Source organism: Podarcis filfolensis, assembly GCF_964270895.1.
Source record: "Podarcis filfolensis genome assembly, chromosome: 5".
Lineage (NCBI taxonomy): Eukaryota > Metazoa > Chordata > Lepidosauria > Squamata > Lacertidae > Podarcis > Podarcis filfolensis.
In genome coordinates this window covers 93,579,237-93,600,310 of record NC_139608.1, presented here as the reverse complement: position 1 = coordinate 93,600,310, position 21,074 = coordinate 93,579,237, and the positions used below count along the sequence as shown (strand labels likewise).

The 21,074-nt window shown below is 45.5% G+C and overlaps 1 protein-coding gene across 3 annotated transcripts in view; it reads right to left on the bottom strand.

Annotated features, from left to right (window-relative positions):
• Positions 1-20,339, bottom strand: part of NTF3 (neurotrophin 3) — a 61,730-nt gene extending 41,391 nt beyond the window's left edge. The window contains exon 1 of one of the 3 annotated variants that reach the window (XM_083616013.1): positions 19,749-20,339. In XM_083616013.1, coding sequence (XP_083472139.1) covers positions 19,749-19,775 — 27 coding nt within the window. In that variant the 5' untranslated portion in view covers positions 19,776-20,339. Of the gene's footprint in view, positions 1-3,414; positions 3,663-17,353; positions 17,716-19,748 lie in introns of those variants that run through there. The other 2 variants (XM_083616014.1, XM_083616016.1) reach the window with 2 other exon arrangements.
• Positions 20,340-21,074: the final 735 nt, after the last annotated feature.

Below are 21,074 nucleotides of genomic sequence, written 5' to 3'. Positions count from 1 at the left end.
TGGGATAGCTGCATATTCCTGCATTGCGCTAGATGATTATCAGGGTCCCTTCCAACTCTATGAAAGACTTGTTAATTTTATTATCAACAGAAGTATTTGCATACTACTAACTTACGTAAACTATCACATTCACAGCACATAAAGAAAAAAACACACAGCACCAACGAAACAGAACAAAAATAATCTTTAAAGAGCTGCATAGTCCCATCAACATAAGAGGTCTTCAAGACACATGTGAAAGTCAGTAGCCTGCCAAACTTCTGCTGGAAGAGTGCTCCACAACATAGGACCGTCAGTGCTAACTGTCTGGCTTCCAGATGAGGCCAGTTGGGCTGCTGTGACATGGGGAACACCTGGCAGCACTCTTCCAGATAATTGTGGTGATCAATATGGTGCATAAGGGTTCGCCACAGCAGTGAGGCACGGGTCCATGGCTTGCAACCCCTCCTGGTTCAGATGTTATGGAGAAACAGTGCTGGAAATCTCCTAAGGACCATTCCCAGTGGGCTTTAAGGCATCAGGGATGAAATGGTGCTTGTGGAACATCATGGCACAAATGCCAAGGGGAACAGAACACTCCACTAGTCCTCTCGTCTAGATTCAATCGTAAGAACAGAACCACTGGAATGTTGAGCCTTCACCCAGGCAATCCAGGAGAACACCTAGGACCCTCGTACTTACGGGACCGCCTCTCCTGGTATGTCCCGCAGAGGACCCTAAGGTCCATGAATAATAATAGCTTAAAGGTCCCGGGCCCTAAGGGAGCCAGACTATCCTCCACCAGGGCCAGGGCTTTTTCAGTGATGGCTCCAACCTGGTGGAATGCTCTGTCCCACAAGACTAGGGCCCTGCAGGACTTGATCTCCTTCCGCCGGGCTTGTAAGACAGAGCTATTCTGCCTAGCCTTCAATTTGAATTAGCCTGATCCTCTATCCCCTTTTCCCTTCCCTTTCCTATGAAGAAACCCTTTCTGGGACCCCACATTTAAATTCTTCCCTGGTCTCCTTGCTGGCCCTAGTAGGACCAACTTGGCCAGTTAGACCTGTCCCCCCCCCAAAAAAAATGGCCTCTGAATTTTTGAATTTTATTCATATTGATGCTGCATTTTATGTTGTATTTTATGCTGTTTTATGCTGTTTTTAAGTCGCATTTTAATCAATGTTTTATATTTGCTGTTAGCTGCCCTGAGCCTGGTTTTTAAACAGGGAAGGGCGGGGTATAAATAAAAATTTATTTATTATTTTTTATAATAATTATTATTATTTTTCCATGGCCAAAGGCCACTGAGAGAATGAGAAAGAGTTAATAGGTCACAATTCCTCATCCCTCTCTGAATGAAGGCCACTCACCAGAGCCACCAAGGCTGATTCAGTCCTGAAACCAATCCTGAACCCAGACTGAAGTGGATCCAGCTATTTAGTGTTATCCAGAAAGTTACCCTGTTCATAGAATTACAGAATCACAGAACTGTAGAGTTGAAAGGGACCTCCAGGACCATCTAGTCCAACCCTCTGCAATGCAGTGTCTGCAGTACAATTACAGTTGCATCCTATCTTGAGTCTCTTGACAATGCTATATAGGGATGAAGTGTTGTGAGCCACCGTATGTGTACACACACACACACACACACCACCTTTCCAGGCAAGAAATCTACTCAAAGCCCACTAGGTCATGATGGCAAAGTACTAAGTTTGAAAAATTAATAAAATAAATATAAGTTATTTACTTCTACACCACCTCTCAAAACATACTTTCCCAAACTGAAAGAGGACATTTTATAGAACAGTTATTCAAACAGACCCATTGCACACATGGGCAACAGAGCAAAGAAGGGGACAGCCACTTCTAAAGGCTTGCAAAGATACAGAGGTGTTAACATCTGCGCCAAGCATAGAAGCCTGAACTATTACAAGCTTGTGGCATGAGGTCTGAGGCAGTAGAGGGGAACTGGGAGCTGGTGGAGGAATTCAAAAAGGGGGAAATGACATGACCATGCCCAAAGGCAAGAAAAAATTATCTCAGTTTACAACAGTGTTTGTCTGGAGGGAAGAAGAGGCAATGTGGGTGCATGGAAGCTGTTAAAGTAATAAAATGCAGCTTTCAGACAAATGCAACAGCAGACACAATTTCTCTAATGCTGCAAGGCACCCACCCACCCACTCAGCACGCAAATGATGGGCAGCCCTAAAGCATTCACAGTTATGAAAAACAATAAGGTACCAAGGCAGGGAGAATGGTTGGGGGTATACCACAAGTATCAGAAGTTCCACTGGTATTTGTTTTAACAAGATGCTGAATTATTTCAATGTGACGAGGGTCAATGGAACATAGCTAAAATTTACAGGCGGCATTAATCTGGGACACGTCGTAAACAATAGGGCAATAACCAGAAGAGCAACAAGGCAAACGGATCAGGGAAGGTTAAAAAAATATGGCGAAAAATCAAACATTCTAGGCTGGAAAAAATTCCAAACAAATACATACGAGAGAAAATAATATAAAACACAAGCAGGCAAAATCTGTACGGCGGTATGGCAAAAAAATAAAATAAAAATGTAGTGGGGAATAGTTGTCCTGGATATGATTCTGGGAAATGAACACTAGGAATGAGTTTCTAATGTGAAAATGGTTTGGAGGAAAAAAACCCTCTGGCTCAAACTGTACGTTATAAATGCACAGGTGCCATCGGAACTGAAAGTTGCAAATCTATTTACTGTTCAAAGGATCTTAATAGATCTGTTGGGTCTCTGGACCATAATAAAGATTGTTGTTGTTGTTGTAATAGACTTGATCCCTCACAAAGTTCTCCAACATTGCATATTTACCTAACAACCTTTTGTCCCTGCTTCTTAGGAAGCTCTCAAAGTAGCCTATCATTATATCAATTAAGCAATATTCAAGTGACATAAAATCAAAAGCAACACAATTTAAACATTCTAGAAATATATATTGCTGAACCCGGCCTCTTGTGCAGCTGCTGTTCATTTCAACAAATCTTGCACAAAACAACTTCCAATGTGCTCAATAGACCATTGCTGATGCACAATAAAGATGGGATATTGTAAGTGCAATACTTAAATATTGACTTTTATAAATGTAAATTGCAGGCACTTCCTAGAAGAGAAACCAAGAGGGAATGGCTTATAAGGAAAAATTAGGTGGCTACTGAATAACTTGGAACCAAAAACGTGGATAACCAGAGAGGAGAACTGTTGCAAAATAGTAAACACCAATATAGGAAATAAACTGTTTAGGATAACTAGTAAGCTACATGAAGTAACAAGACCACTGTTGATTAAACAAATGCTCATTTATTTCAGCAGTGATAGTGGGTGGAAATCTAATAACAAATGCTGAAATAATTAAGAGTTGCAAAAAAAAGAGCATTTTTAGTAATACGCATATATTAATTACCTTCTACCAAAATACATTTGCCACACGTACAAGCCGCAGATGTAGTACTGTCATGCTTATTGAAATGCAGAGAAACCATTGGTCCACAGGTTGAATGTGGCCCATGACACCTTCCCGTCTAGCTCACAGCAAGAAGATGGAGCAAGCTTGTTTTCACCTGCTCCGGAGGCTAGGACCCGAATAAATGGATTCAAGTTACAAGAAAGGAGATTCTGACTAAACATCAGGAAGAACTTTCTGAGAGTAAGAGCTGTTTGACATTGCAACAGACTCCCTCGAGAGATTGTGGACCTTCCTTGGAGGTTTTTAAGCAGAGTTGGATGGTCATCTTTCATGGATGCTCTAGCTGAGATTCCTCCAGCTCTCCAGGTCTATGATTCTATGAACCGCTCCTCAAGATGAAGAAGCAAATGTTCGCCTTCCCCTCCCGCTTCGCTGTGTGCACACACCCCGAAACTGCCCTCACACTGCAATTAGGCTTGGGGGAAAAAGTCACCCGCTGGTTCCCGGAGTCTAATTTGTTCACGCCTAATTGTGGGGGTGGGTGGAATGTTCTTCCTGGAAAGTGCAGCTGGAGGGGGACGGAAAAACCCTCCTTCCCCAGCTGCAAGCTCCAGGAAGATTACATGCCACCATGTGAGCAAATAGGCTTCCAAATGTGAAATATGTTTTTCAACCCGAAGTGCTGGGTGGGGAGAGAGAGGGCACGTTTGTGCACATGTATGGGTGCACATGGTTTGTGGGTGGGTAACCATGTCTTATGGGACGCGGGTGGCGCTCTTGGGCCTCTTGGGCTTGCTGATCAGAAGGTCGGCGGTTCGAATCCCTGCGACGGGGTGAGCTCCCGTTGCTCAGTCCCTGCTCCTGCCCACCTAGCAGTTCGAAAGCACAAAGTGCAAGTAGATAAATAGGTACCACTCCGGCGGGAAGGTAAACAGCATTTCCGTGCGCTGCTCTGGTTCTCCAGAAGCGGCTTAGTCGTGCTGGCCACATGACCCGGAAGCTGTATGCCGGCTCCCTCGGCCAATAAAGCAAGGTGAGCACCGCAACCCCAGAGTCGGTCACAACTGGACCTAATGGTCAGGGGTCCCTTTACCTTTACGACAACAAGAGTTCAAGGTAGTATGCTAGAGTCATAATTACCCCCCCCCCCAATATATGTATTTGAAGCACCACAAAAACCTGCAAAAATCATAATCATAGACCACAGTGGGAGAAGCATTAAGAAAAAGAGGCAGGAATCAGACAGTATATATATGGACTGTTACTGGATAAAGTGACTTTTCTTCTTTAAGTTCTCCAAGTTCTTAACTTAGCTGAAGGATGTCACCTAAACATCTAGCTTACGTGACAACCTTGAGCTAGGTTAAGAACTTGGAGAACTTCAAGAAGAAAAGTCTCTTTATCCAGTGACAGTTCACATATATACTGTCTGATAATCAGTCAGTCCATCATTTGGAAAATAAAACTTTAGAGCTGTCTTGCCCCAAAATGGCAACTAGACATTGCGATTTGGCGACTTTAACCCTGGTTTAAGGACCTATTTGGCACCTAGCTTATATATCTGAGTTTCTAACACTGCTAAGTGGTACACAAGAAGCTCAATGCAATGAAAACAAAAAATGAGTTAAAACAGGGAAAATTCAGAACCAGCAGGACCAGACTTTCCTAAAGGAATGGAAGAAGTTTTCGACATATCTGGAAAGCAATCGTAATCAATTGACATCGTTTGTAGGGTTAAAAGAAGTTTTGTAAGGAGTAATTTATAAATTATTGTGAAGAGAATTAAGAATAGATGTATTGGAAATTTGAGTTTATAGCAATAACTATAGTAACAAAATGCATAATTAGAAAGACTTTAGAAAACCATCAGTCGAGGTTGAAGGAAGTCTCAGGCTGTGATAGCCAAAAAAATTCAAAATGATGTTTAAAAGGATGTTATGCAGGAAAATATGTGTAAAAACTAATAAAAAATTATTTATAAAACTATTAAAATCAGAATGCCTGCTGGAAATTTTTTTTAAGCCTTCAGTAGTCGTGAGGGCACCTGTTTAACCTTACCTTGGCCCACAATACTCAATTCACGGCTCCTGGTGGAGACGAGGAGAGCATCCTGGTCAAATTATGGGATAGGCATGCTCCAGCAACACTAAAGTGTTTTTATTATTGCTTGTAAGCCGCTCTGAGCCCGGCCTTGGCTGGGGAGGGCGGGGTATAAATAAAAAATTATTATTATTATTATTATTATTATTATTATTATTATTATTATTAAAGTGCTCTACAGAAGAACCGACCACCCATTTTACCTAGCATAGAATTGTGGGTTGATTCCTCAGTAGAGCCCTTTAGTGCACCACAAAAAAGAAAGTCAAACTAAATTCTGTTGCTCTGAGAAAAAGACCTACTTAGCCATTAGGTCTACTTGTATTTAAAGATCACATAGATCAGGAGAGGCCACAGCCTTGCCTGCTCCACTCCCAATCTTTGCATGTTCAGCAAAAAGGTCTTAGGAGGGATTCCGAACATCTTCAGCACTTAGAATACCCCTTCAGGTCTTCACATTCAGTATGCAGAGATCTGAAGTGGAGCCTGTTATGTACTGAAGTTCTCACCCTGGGCCAGCAGGGGGATACTGTAGATAGTTATGCAAATAAGGGATCGAAAGTTACGTTCAGTGATTGGATAGTTTTAGAAAATTGTTACAGTTATGTTGTACTGGAGCTCTATATAAGCAGGCTGACTGAGCCCTTCGGTTCAGTTCTGTTCTGGACTGTGAATAAACAAGAGCTGTTTGAAGAATCGCTGTGTTGTCAAATATGTTCACCCACAACTTAACAGAGCCAGTGGGAATGTTTGTGGCAAGGACAGCATCTGTGCCCCTGCTTTCCCACCATGCATTTGCTGAGCACCAGGAGACCAATGACTGGACAGAGCTGACAAAATATAGACCAAGACTTACCAAAAATTTAAAAAAAAAACTTAGACAAAAGCACATACCAAAGGTAGGTATTTTGACGGCACTAAGGAAGTGGTTAATTAAGAGGCAAGCAAATGAATTTAATTTACAGCGAAGTTGCAGGATGCAATCCTGTATGCTATTTGGTACATTGAAGTCCTACTGAACTATTTCCAGATCTAAAATGACTAACTAAAATGCTGTTTTGCCGGTAGGAAATAAAACCAAGAAGAGCACCTCATAAGGAGAAAAAACAATTGTCCAGACCAATAATGATATCTAATATTTTAATAATAATAATAATTTATTATTTCTACCCTGCCCATCTAGCTGGGTTTCCCCAGCCACTCTGGGCGGCTTCCAGCAGAAGGCTAAAAATACATTAAAACATCAACCATTAAAAACTCCCCTAGACCATCCAAAGCACTTCACACCAGTGGCGTAGCGTGGGTTGTCAGCACCCGGGGCAAGGCAAGTAATTTGCGCCCCCTAACACGTGGATTTGCGCCCCCTAACCCGTGGATTTGTGCCCCCTAACCCTAACCCCCAGATGTTGCGCCCGGTGCGACCGGCCCCCCCTGCACCCCCCACGCTACGCCACTGCTTCACACAGTGGTGTCAATACTTACAAAACCCTGCAGATGTAGGACTGAGGCTGAAGGAGTGGTAACATGCCTAATGTCACCTTGTGAGCACATGGCAAAAGAAATATGAACTTGAGATTTGTTTACCATCCAGTCTTTCCCAACCCTACCGCACAATCTGAAGAATAATAGCTTTCTATTTTAGACCTTATCAAGGGTGGGTGGAAACTATTGACAAAATAAGGCGGCACAATCACAGATTAATATTTGATTAATTTTTTTTCTCCTCCAGGATTACAATATTTGGAGGGAGAGAGAGAGCACTTACTGGATGCTGAGTGCAATGTCTACTCCTTTAGGAATAGGATAGCGGGGGGGGGGGCATCGGCTCACCAAACGTTTGAGGCATACAAGCAAATTTGGAAACTACACAATAAAATCTGCACCCCAAAACACCCCCCCAACCTGAGCTCCCCCCCTACACTAAACAAAGCCAAGTATTATCATAAATTTCCTTAAAAAACAACTAAGAAACCCAACGAACAAAAAACACTGCCAACTTAAGATGAGCGTTAAGCGTCTCTCATGTTGGCTCACGACAATAGTTTCCACAAAGCTGGAAAACTGGAAGCCAAGCAGATGCTTCTACCCTAAAGGAGCCCACCTTTCCCTCGGTCTCTCAGGACCAAATCTATGTGGGGATGATGAAGTATCTGGGACTAGCAGAGATGCCCCCATATTATCCTGGTCCTGTAGTTCCTTATGGAACCTCCAGACCTTACTGTTTTGCTAGAGCAGGGATATGGGACATTTATCTCAGCCTGAGGACTGCATTCCCACATGACCAACCTTCCAGTTGGGGGGAATCACATTAAAGGTAAAGGGACCCCTGACCATTAGGTCCAGTCGTGACCGACTCTAGGGTTGCGGCGCTCATCTCACTTTACTGGCCGAGGGAGCCGGCGTACAGCTTCCGGGTCATGTGGCCAACATGACTAAGCTGCTTCTGGCGAACCAGAGCAGCACACGGAAACGCCGTTTAGCTTCCCGCTGGAGCGGTACCTATTTATCTACTTGCACTTTGACGTGCTTTCGAACTGCTAGGTTGCAAGGAGCTGGGACCGAGCAACGGGAGCTCACCCCGTCACGGGGATTTTAACCACCGACCTTCTGATCGGCAAGCCCTAGGCTCTGTGGTTTAACCCACAGTGCCACCTGTGTCCCATATGTCTGGGGTAAGTGGAGCCAAAGGCAAAACTGGGCAGAGCAACAGGTGCGAGTCTTACATTTGTACAATACCTGTATACCTATATTGGGACGCAGGTGGCACCTTGGTCTAAACCACTTAGCCTTGGGCTTGGCGATCAAAAGGTCAGCGGTTCAAATCCCCGTGACAGCGTGAGCTCCCATTGCTCAGTCCCAGCTCCTGCCAACCTAGCAGTTCGAAAGCATGCCAAAAAGTGCAAGTAGATTAATAGGTACCACTTTGGCGGGATGGTAAACGGGGTTTCTGTGCACTGCTCTGGTGTTGGTGTTCCGTTGTGTCAGAAGCAGCTTAGTCATGCTGGCCACATGACCCGGAAAAACGGTCTGCAGAGCGGACAAACGTTGGCTCCCTCGGCCTGTAAAGCAAGATGAGCGCCGCACCCCCAGAGTCGTTTGCAACTGGAATTAACTGCCAGGGGTCCCTTTACCTTTATATACCTATATAAAGGACAAAGGTTTCAAAAGTTTCTGAAACCCAGACCAGACATATTTACCCATCTCCATCTAGGCAAGCTAGTGTCATTATCATAGTTCAAGAACACATCCCTGCCAGGCAAGGGTGCTTGTGGAGCAAAACCATTAACGGGAGATCATTATCGGGATTTTTAAATGCTATAAAATGTTTTTATTTTATTATTTTATTGTACAGATTGAATTCTTAACGAGCACCTGAACTTTAGCTCCTGCACAACAGGGAACATGTATAAATCTCTGGCAGATAGTTTACACTTTGATTTGCTTTTGAGTGGGGAGGTTCTTTAACATCCGTCTGTACTTAATGTACAGTAGTTTCTGCAGAAAATAGCAGAAAATAGCTTCTAGTGAGCACCTGATTTCAGACAAGCCCACCACAGGAAAGACAAATTGTGGTTGCTAGCAAAGGAGGGAGGACAAACTACAGATTTTCCGAGGATTATAAAAGGAATTGGAAGCAGGAAAGAAGAATGCACTAGAAGAAAGGAAGAAATAGCAACTCTTTAGCGCCCCAGGGAGGGATTCCTATAGCCCAGTGTCTAAAAAACTCACTTGTCAATCACAACTCTGCTTTCCCTCATTGGGCAAAAGCACCGAAAGGGGTGGGTGGGGAACAGCCAGGCTGACTCATCACATAGCTGCCTGCACATTTTGTTGTATAACAGGGGTGGAGATCCTTTTTGGCTCCACAGACCAGATCCTTATCAGGACTGGCCTCTCAGGCCAAAATTGACAAGTGGGAGGCCCCACCCACCTCTCAAAATCCCTTGTGCAGGTTTTCCAGCTGGCTTTTGGGCGCTTGGGAATCTGCAGTTCCTTCAAAGTTAGACAGCGCTCACCCCCCTGTGTGAGCCTCTGGAGCTTCAAACAGGAGCGGGAGTGCAAGGGGGTGTCTGAAAGCCCTTTGCAAAATCACTGTTTGAAGCAGCCTCCCCCTCCCTCCTGTAAACATTGCTCAAGAAGGGAGGCTGCTTCAAAGAGTGCTTCTGCAAAGCTCTTTAAGACCATCTACGCACTCTCATCTGAGCAATGGGGCTATCTGAAAGCGCTTGGCAAAAGTGCGATCTGAAGCAGCTCCAGGCTTTAAGCGGGTGGTGGGGAGGGAAGGAAGGAGCAAGAAGCTTGCATTATACAGACTACTTTGTCCTCTCACCTGCCTGCTTACAGGAGAAGCTGACATTACCAGCCATGACAGCAAATGAACATGATTTATTCTTTCACATGATTGTAAAAAACCTCAAAGTTGTGATAGAGACTTAAATTATATACATAAAAAGCTAAGCATCTGGGGCCCCTTGCAGATGGGGATTTTGGTAGAATTCCTCCAAATGAACCATTATTATCTGGCCGTTCCCCCTGAGCTACTTTCCTGTAGGGATGGGGCTGCTAGGAGTGGAACCACTATTGCATCATGCCTCAAAATTCCCAACCACCTGCATCATTCCACTGTCAATGGTGACAAAAGTTGCTGAGATATCAAGGGAAACCAACAGGGTTTCACTCCCTGCATCTCTCTTCCGATAAAGGTCATCAACCAGGGTAACCAAGGCTGTTTCGGTGCTAAAACTAGGCCTGAAACCAAGTGATGAAGAGTCTGGATAAACTGTTTCCTCCATGCACACCTGCAGCTGGCTGCCCACCCCCCACCCCCTCATTTTACCCAGAAAGGGAATATTAAATACTGGGTAGTAGTTTTCTAAAACCTCTGGCCCCAGGGAGGGGTGGGCATAAATCCCTCCCATAGAAAGGCATTAACTAAACCAGGCAGAGGCAAACTCGGCCCTCCAGATGTTTTGGGACTACAACTCCCATCATCCCTAGCTGACAGGACCAGTGGTCAGGGATTATGGGAATTGTAGTCCCAAAAACATCTGAAGGGCGGAGTTTGCTATGCCTGAACTAAACCACAGACCCATCCATTCAATCAATCCCTACCCTACTAGATTTCATCTACCATTATGGGAAGGGATCAAAAGGGCTTCTATCTGACCTTACTTCTGCAAGCATCCACAACAACCGAAACTGATACCACAGACTGTAACTAGTCAGTGCTCCAAGGACGTCTATTAGCTGTGGCTTCCAGTTTGGCACAGATCTGGGGGATTTTGCCCTCAAAATACATTGCAAATCTCTCCCAACAGCCTATTGAGTGGTCTGTTGTTAATAATGCCACGCTGGTTTGAACTAGCAGGTTCCAAGCATAAATCTGTGGGTTAAGTGGACCATAAAGAAGGCTGATCACCAAAGAATTGATGCTTTTGAATTCTGGTGCTGGAGGAGACTCTTGAGAGTCCCATGGACTGCAAGAAGATCAAACCTATCCACGCTGAATGAAATCAGCCCTGAGTGCTCACTGGAAGGACAGATCCTGAAGCTGAGGCTCCAATACTTTGGCCACTTCATGAGAAGAGATGACTCCCTGGAAAAGACCCTGATGTTGGGAAAGATGGAGGGCACAAGGAGAAGGGGACGACAGAGGATGAGAGGGTTGGACAGTGTTCTCAAAGCCACGAACATGGGTTTGACCAAGCTGCGGGAGGCAGTGGAAGACAGGAGTGTCTGGCGTGCTCTGGTCACGAAGATTCAGACACGACTAAACAACAAAATCAAGAAACGGAGTTGCACATTTTCACTTGGGTGGTTTGGATTCTTGTTGCTGATAACACATGGTGAACTCTTAGAGTATTATGCTCTGCCCCAACCCCACCCCACCCTGGATATAGGCAGGCATTCTCCTTGCATCTTCAAGACAGCTCACGTAATACTGCCTCTTAATGTCCTGCTCTCCCTTCCATTCAATCCAAGCTCAAGTGCTTTTGGGAAAGTGAGGATGCTCTTGGGACCAGTCAGCTGCAATGCAAGCTGCCTCACAGAATACCACAGCTCCCTTGGGACAACATCACTGCAAGGAGAGTGAGGATCAATGCTGCTCTGGGGTTCCCCACATTCTGACCAGCAGCACAGTGGAAATATGCAAGATGGTGGCAGACCTTTAGGCCAGACCCTTCAGTTATTACTGTGTGCCCTATCACACTGTTTAGAAATTACTGCCTTAACTTCATGCCTCAAACCCAGTACCTGCTCCTCCTGAACAGAACTATGGCTGCCAATGAAGCAAGTTCTGATATGAACTGCAGGGGGTGGATTCAAGCAAAGCAATTGAAGGGATTTTGAGGGGAGCCTGGGGCATTTTAACAGGTTGAGCAAAACTTCTCAAGTGGGCTTTGTGCATCTTTCCATGAAATTTGACTCCTTTTGCCTACAAAACATTCCTGTCCCTCCAATTTCAGCTGGCTGAGATAGTAAATATATCGTCTAGCTATTAGCTTCTAGTTCACCATCTACTACCCAGGCTACCAAATGCCTAATTTGTTTTTACAGTGGTACCTCGGGTTAAGTACTTAATTCATTCCGGAGCTCCATACTTAACCTGAAACTGTTCTTAACTTGAAGCACCACTTTAGCTAATGGGGCCTCCTGCTGCTGCCACGCCACAGCAGCACGATTTCTGTTCTCATCCTGAAGCAAAGTTCTTAACCCGAGGTACTATTTCTGGGTTAGCGGAGTCTGTAACCTGAAGCGTATGTAACCTGAACCATATGTAACCTGAGGTACCACTGTATTATGTTTGTATGCAGCATACATGGTTGTCCCTACCTCTATAGTTTATTTCACAACAACCCTGTGAGGTAGATGAAGCTGACAGAGAGAGTAACAGACTCATACTCACACCCTGTGAGCATCACTGGCCAGTAGAAATTTGAACTGTGTCTCCCCAGTCCTAGTCCAACACACAAATCACTACTTTGAGCTATTTTGTATAAAGAAGATAGATGTGTTAAATGCTCGATGAAGCAAACTGTAGTGAAATTTTAATATTCTACTTTATCACTCACACAAATCTGTCATGAGAAAGACTAGATTTGGGGCAATTCCTATGTTACCAACACCAGTGTACAAGCTGCTTCCATTCAGATCTCTGTGGCGCAATGGATCAGTGGGTCCGGCTGTTAACCAGAAACTTGGTAGTTTGAGCTCATCCAGGGACAGCTGTGGACCGGATTCCTGCATTGCAGAAGGTTGGACTAGATGACCCTTGGGGTCCCTCTCAACTCTACAATTCTATGATGATCTACGATGATGGCTTCTTCCCACACTAGTGATCCTGTTGGGAACATGGTTCCTTACCATCTTAACTGTCAGACAGATGGTTTCTGCTTTGAATGGCTTTACAAAAAGAACTGGACAAAATTCACGGAAGATGCAACTTTCATTGATAACTCTGATACCTAACTCTGAATCTCCATGTTCAGAAGCAGTGGTCTTCTTTTGAGTACCATATGCAGGGAGTAAAATGGCAATCATCTTCCTTGAAGCATCTGACTGGTCAGTGCTAAGAATGCTCAACTAAATGGACAGTCTGTTCCATCAAGGCAGTTCTTTGCACTTAAACATCACAGCTTTCTCTACCTTCACATTATGATGGGAAAATATTCTGACATCACAGCCAGTTTACCTCATGTTTTCTTCCTTATTAAATACCAGCCCAAGTTTCCCATTTGGCCCTTTGTTCCTTCTTCTCCAGTACTAGTGATTGTTTATCACCAAACAAGCTTCCTTCGCAAATATATTAAAATATACTTCCATGGTGAAGCAATACATTATTCCTTGTTCTATTACCACACTTTGCCAGAGTTCACCATCTCTACAAGCAACTGCAGGTGGCCTATATCCTCAGATATCAACTACGGTACCACCATATCCTTTTATTATGCCCTGTATTATTACCACCCTGTGTGTCCCTCTGAACACAGGTCACCTGCAAACAGCCTCTTGTCCATCATTTCTCCAGAGAATCCATTACAGTCATACCTCTGGTTGCAAATGTGATCCGCGAGGGAAGCACGTTCGCAACCTGCAGCGTTCACAGCCTGAAGCGCCGCGTCTGCGCACGCGTGTGACACAATTCGGCGCTTCTGCGCATGCGCCAAAACCTGGAAGTAATCCCTTCCGGTACTTCCAGGTTTGGCACGGTCCACAACCCAAAAACACACAACCCGCAGCATTCGTAACCCGAGGTATGACTGCATAATAATATTATGAGGTAGGTTAGCCTGAGAAATAACAACCTGCCTAAGGTCATCCAGTAAGCTTAGTAGCAAACTGGAAATTTGGACCCAGGTCTCTGCCATTCAAGTCTTCAGACACCATACCACACGGGCTCTCAGACTGATGCAGCAATGTTGCCATTAGGATTAGCAGTGAGGTGCATTGCAGGCCTCTAACTTCAAGATTACTTACTCCTCAACTGGTTTTATCCTCCAGCAAACCCCAACTCAAGTCTGCAAATCAATTCACTGAAATTTCAGTATAATGGGATTACCTGATGAAATAGGTCACTGCATGAAAGAACACAATATGCCTATTCTTTTCCAAGGTGCCATGACACTTTTTCCCCAGGGTTTTCCAGATCTTCAGGAAAAAGACTATGCCACTTCAGAATTCCAGGTCCTTACTTAAGTGAGAGAATCACAAGAATGAACATTTTCCTACATCCGAAATAATGTCCTGCTTCTGGAAAACTAATGTCATGTCAGGAAGACATGACAGTCTGTCAATTTATCTAGTGCAGTCTTTTTCTTTTTTACTAGCTTTGTGTGGAGTTGGGGCTACAAACACACACACACACACACACACACACTTCTGCAGTCCCAGAAGGCTACAGTGGGCTTTTCTGTAAACATAAATCAGGCCTTGAAGGCTTTCTTGTTGGTGGCTACTAAAAGCTGTCGTATTATTTACATAGTAATAAATAACTTTTATTATTTGCATATTTATATTATTGTGTGCATCTATAGCTACATACACCCAAGAATCTTAAAATTCAAGTTAATATCTAAATGTTGCTATGCCTATACCTGCTTTGACCACACTGTTGAAATGCAGTCAGGATAATAACCGGTTTATATGCTTCCAGAGCATACTCAAGGAACAAGGGGAGATTACTCTGCATATTAGTGGGGAACAAAGGATTAGCGAGTAAGCGTTTATAAATAAAAAAGGTATTTTCAGTACTAGAACCTAACACTATATATCATGCGAGCAACCTTTGTTCCCCAGTTGCCTTTACCTTCTCTTTCCATTCAATGTTTCCTTCCACATTACAAGCGTGGACCATTCCTTTCATTGTTCATTCCCCACGCCTAAGGGAAATTTGCACAGATCTTTTAAGTGCTTTTACTACAAAGAAGACCACCCTTCCTCCGTATCCTAGCCTTCCCACACCCCCACCTTCCCTCCTGCTCTCAGAACTAATGCCCAGGGAAAGCTGTCCCTCATTAGCAAACAACTGTGGCTTGTCTTCCCACTGAACATTAAGGAGGCACATTAAGATACGCTCCGCGCAGGCCTGAGCCCCAAGAACCTCTTGGAAGCGCCACAACCTCCCTTGGTAGCATTCTCAACAGCGTCAAAACATTCTTGTCTGAAAGTGTGTCCCTCCTGTATGTTGGATGCCAGTGAGCACACCTGCTCACTTTAACCTCCAGACCATAGCTGTCAAGCGTCCCTTATTTGGCGGGACAGTCCCTTATCCCAGCGCCATGCCCCGCTGCTGTCCCTTATTGATGATGTCCCTTAAATAAACTACTGAAGGTAACAGGGCCCTTTCTATGTCCAGCTGTCCTTTGTTAACAACAAATTGTTGCTTTTTTGTGTGTTGAATATATGCTATATGGTGATTTATGGACCTAATAGGTATCTAAAGCCATTTGCATGCAACAAAATATGTATTTTATCAAAGTAATTGTTGATCCCTTATTTTGGCGATTGATCCCTTATTTTCGAGGCTGCTGGTCCCTTATTTTCAAATCTGTAAGTTGACAGCTATGCTCCAGACCAGATTTGCACCATACCTCTCCAATTTCACTTTGCTTCCATATCAGCCCCAACTACAGCAAGAATCGGTTCCACCTGTAGTTTCCTGCCACTGTCTTCCGGTCTTTAGGCTACCATCAGCTGGGGCAGACACCACAACCCAACCTTATTTACTTTCTGCAGGTAGTATAATGATAATGAGGTCAGTAGACTCCAGTGGCAAAGCTTCCCCGGAGTCCGGACAGCACCGCTCCAGCCAGGAAGCAAAAGCTTGCCAGAAACAAGAAAACCAGACCTGTACACACACAAAAACATGTGTGGGAGAGTAACAAAACGAGCAGGTGAGGGAACAGGATTCAGCCTAATCTTTTCCGAGGTGTGCCATTTTTTTTTATGCGCAGAGAATTTTGATTTATTTTATTTCGGGCGGGGGGGGGGGGAGAGATTCAACATACAGACACACATACACATACACCCTGAAACACTTCAGGCTATAAAAGGGTTTACTGCTCTTCTAAATTGCCACTTCTTCCCTAAGAGGCGTGTTTAGAGATTACAGATTACGTTGCATTATTGTGGTTTTGCAACAATGCAGCTGGATCCCTGGAATGTGGTGTTTTTTTATGTATATAAAAAATTGTTTTTGCAAAGCTTGCATTTTCTTGCACGCACGTGGTTCCCCCAACTGCCTGGATGCTGGGGGCGGTGGGGGGGGTTGAAGACCTCTCTGGAGATACAGCCTACCTAAGATCACCCATCCAGTCCGACTCTCCCGCACGCGCCTCGCCCCTGCTATACCGCGAGGGAGCTCGCGGGCGCAGCGCGCAGCCTCCGCTTCGCAGGCGCTGGGACTGCTGCTCGCCTCTCCAAATAGCTGCGCGCAAACTTCATTCAAACCCAAATCCTGCCGTCCGTCCGTCCCCGTCCCCGTCCCCCCGCTCTTCTCTCTATCTCCCGGCTATTTCGAGATCCAGACCAACTTTCGCCCTTTCCTAGTTTTATTTTAACGGGGAGGATTAAAGGGCTGGATCTGAAAAGTATCCAAACCATGTCAGGATTGCGCTCGCCTCTCGCCGCCTCTCCCTGCCCGCAAGCCATCGGGCTGAGCGTCTCCCGAAGAAGCTCCCGAGAAACTCGGCGACTTTTGCAGGAGCAGGAGGAGGAGGAGGAGGAAGGCGGAGGCTCCTCTCGCGCGCTTTCCCTCGGGCGCCCCGACGGGGGGCTCTTCCCTCTCCGCACCCGCGCAGAGGACGGGGCGCACTCCGCCGCGCAAAGCCTGCCTTTGATTTCCCGGAGAGGAGAATGATTTGCGCCGTGCAGGACTGTGTTTTTTTTTGGGGGGTGTCCCCACCTTCGTGAAAGGGGAGGGAGGAGACGACCCACACCTGGAAGGGGCCGCGGGAATCGGAGTTACCTGGAGTAACAGAGACGGGGAGGGGGGTGGCCGGGGGGGAATCCCCCGCGCGCGTCTTCCTTCCCCGCCTGCTTTTGTTAGGAACCGAGCTTGCTCGATGTCTCCTCCAAAGCTTGGGGGGGGAGAGAATCCAGGGGACCCCCCCCAGACTTCCTCGCGCACATCCCGCTTTCCCTCGGAAGAGGACCCAGCTCCCCAACCTGGGCAGCCCCGCGCGCGGGGGCTGCGAGTCCGGCGCGGCTTTTACTCGCGAGTAGGCAAGCCCGGTGCCCGAGAGAGGCCCAACCTCATCGGGCCGAGGGGGTGGGGTGGGTGTTTCGGCCCCCTCCTCGCCTCCCTCCCTCCCTCCCGTGACCCCCGTCCCCTTACCGTGGCAGAAGTGAGCATGGCATCCGCGGGGCCGTTTGCAGGGAAGCCGACATGAAGAGAGCGAGCTGGCTGCGCAGGATCCGGCCCTTGGAGAGGCGCGCTGGCTCGCCCGCCGGCAGCAGCAGCAGCAAGGGGCCCCCCGCAACTTGCACGGCTCCGAGCCGAGAGACGAGCTGCAACCTCTGCGCCCGCGAACCTGAATCTGCGCGGCTATAAGAAACCCGCTCCGCCAGATGGCTCGCCGCCTTAACCCCTTGGCTGCCGCGCACTCCTCCGGCGCCGGCCCCTTGCAAATCCGCGCCGGGAAACACCAGCAAGAAACTCTCGGGGCGAAGTTTATTTTCTCATGCTGCTTTTTTTGGGGGGGGGAGGGAGGGGCAGCATTTGGATGCTCCTCTTGCGCTCCCGGGCATTAAAAGTAATTTCAAGCCCTCGGCTGGCATGTTTTGCAAAGATGGGAAGTGGAGTTGGCATGAGCTAAGCTTGGCCGGGGAAAAAAACGTGCGGTGCGTTTCCTCGGAAGCAAGCCCCACTGTGTCCCAGGAGACTTGCACCTAGGTAAGTGCGTGCAGGATGGCAGCCTAGAGGCCCGTCTCCCGTGCATGCAAGGCTACCCGGAACTGATTTGCACTGCAGCCTGGAATTATTAGCATGACTTTCAAGCGTTGAGGCTGCAATCCTGAGCCCGTTTACCTGGCAGAAAGCCCTACCGAATTCTCAGCAGACATGCTTAGATTTGCACTGTTAATTCTCAGAAGAGATGCCACTGGCAGCCCCGGTCTACTCAAAACGGTCCCATCAGATTAAATGGAGTTTGGGTCCATTTTAGTGGGTATAGGATTGCAGCCTTAACATCTGTATTGACAGTGATCTACCTGCATCTACAAAAATGCACAGGGAGGCTGCAAATTGGTAGATTCTGTACATATCGTATAAAAGCATTCAAAATATTGGGGGTGAGGGGTGAGAGGAATACTGGAAACTTTCTCACTCTCACTCTTACAAATCAAATTTCAGCTTCTGGTGGCTTGCTTTTTATCCTCTTTTGTTAATGCCTGTAAGTCAAATAAATTCTACTGATACATATTTCACCAAAACTAGGCAAATGTTCAAGGTTTTATATGTAGGCGAACCCATTATGAAAATGGTGTGTGCAAAACGAGTGAATTCCTCAGCATCAATAGCAAAGGCCACTTTGCCGCCTCATTTTCCCTTGAATTTATCTCACTAGCTCACTAAGAATGGAGATGATAATTTTAGCTTGCATGCCTCTTTAATTCTCCCTCTAAATTTATACATGCTTAAATCATCGGGTATGAGTGTGTGTGTGTGTGTGTGCGCGCGTGCTCTTTCCTCAGCCAGATTAAAATAGAACGTGAAGAGCAAGTTACAACCAACATCTTTGAGGTCACAGAGGACGATTTGTTCTGAGCAAACTTTCCCACCCAAATGTTGATGCTACAGAAAGTTTGTGCAGTTTGCATCCTTACAGAATAATGTGGATCAGCATACTTTCCTTCCTTCCTTCCATGAAAAACTTTTATCCATTTCTTTACCATTTAGATTGTAGACTCCTCATGATAGAGATCAGTCTTTTTGTCTTATCTCTACCCTTTCAAGTACACGGAGAGTGCTATGGTTATTGCAATATGGTTATTGTCTAAGCAAACCGTCGGTAGATCTTTCCTGTCCACCCTTCCGTTTTATTTCCTTGCCTATACTTTTGCACTTTTCATAAGCAACAGGCTTAAAATAGTTTCGCTTAGGTGGTTGTTCACATCTGCACATGCAGGGGATTATGAGATGGTAAAAAGGACTCCACCAGTTCAGATGGAGGACTTTTTTATTATTATTATTGTTTCCCTATGCTACAAACACCATGGAAACAAACATCAGCACAGCAGGCAGACATCTGGGCTAAAAGCTTTATGCCAGTTTTCTATTGTCAGGGAAATTTTTTATATAGGGAACATTTGAAAATGCCACCCCAAATCTGTAGTATGACACCGTAGCTCATTCTACTGCTGAGCATTATATCAGTCCGGTCTGCTTCATGTGCAAAACCCAGCTTCTCAGCACCCACCCTCAGATGGATATCAAACAGGGAAATGTTGGTTCATTCTTAAGGTTTTAGGATGCCCAGTGTCAGAAATGACTCTGTCACAAGAGTTATTTCTCATTTCTACAGCCCAAGGTGTGACAAATGTCCTTTGAAAATGAAGATCACACTCTGACAATCACCATCTTTGAGACTTTGCAAAACACACACTGAATATAATTCATATATCAATCAGAAATTGCACACACATATAATAAATCATGCATGTATCTAGTATATATATTTTCCCCCTATTAATGAATTAATGTTTACGCTCCATATTTTTACACATTGTACCTGCCTCATCATCATCATCATCATCATTTTCACCGCTTGGGTTGACTTTCACGGAGGAGGAAATCTTCCTTCGCTGATGCTTCTTAAGTAAACTTATTCTTCTGTCGTTCTCTGCTTATCCTCCAGTCTGTACGGAAATTTATCCACTCAACACTTTGCATCGTCCATCCAGAATGTAGTCATAATAATAATAATATTAATAACAACTTTTTAAAAAATATGGTTCGCTTGGAGCAAAAATGCAATGCTCGCTACAGCTCACTCCTGCATAAAATGCTAGAATTAAAAACAGCTCTTGTCCAGAGAAATATGGACAGCCAAAGGGTCAGCCATTTGACACGTGCTCACAGCCTGGGAAACTGTGGCCGCCAGTGCACTCTCAGTCCAAGCGTAAGGGAAGGCAGTAAAGAGAAGCCCCCAAACCACTGAGCCTGCAGAGAGGCTGGCTCCCAGCAACTCGCATTGTTTGCAACTGGAAAGGTTCCTGCCATTCTCCACTGGTGCCTGTGGCCTCCTGCGATCAACGCCTTGTAATTTGAGACGCAACACCTAATCTTGCCAAATATGCATCCCTGGTTGGGGGTGGGGGAGGCAGGGTCTCTCTTCACAACTCTGCAAAAGGGAGACAACCCGTGTTTCCTGTTTCCTCGGCTATAAATGAAAAGAAATGGCTTACTGCTTGGGTTCCTCCCAAAAGTTCCTCTCACTAAGAATCTTTTATTTTTATTTTGTTTGACAAACAGTTTTGAAAGGTGCGGGTCTACAGCATTTTGAAAGCTGCAGAAATACTTGAAGCAAGACCAACATTTTAATAAGATGGTAAAAAATTCAATTGCAAGAATGGGGGGGAGTTGCCAGGACAGGGATCTACAAATAGGAGCAGACTCCACTGTTTGGGTACCTAAGGGCAGGCTGCTTGTTTAGCATGCTTCTTCTTCTTCTTTGGCGATCACTCGTAGCCGAGTAAGATTGTCTTCCATAAACACGGTTTTAACAATGAGTCTGTAAGTGACTGGAGGCCAAATTCTGGACCCACACATCCTTCCACAGTGGGGACATTGGTTTCTGGGTGGGAGTGGATCACGGTGTGAATTTGCCAAGTGTGCCTTCCTCTTAGCACGTTTCTCCCTTGCGTTCTGAGTTCGAGTTTTCTTCAAAGTCCATGATGTCTCTGGAAAAGGCTGTTCTCCAACTGGAGCGCTCGCAGGCCAGTGTTTCCCAGTTGTCAGTGTTTATACTACATTTTTAAAGATTTGCCTTGAGACAGTCTTTAAACCTCTTTTGTTGACCACCAGCATTACGCTTTCCGTTTTTAAGTTCAGAATA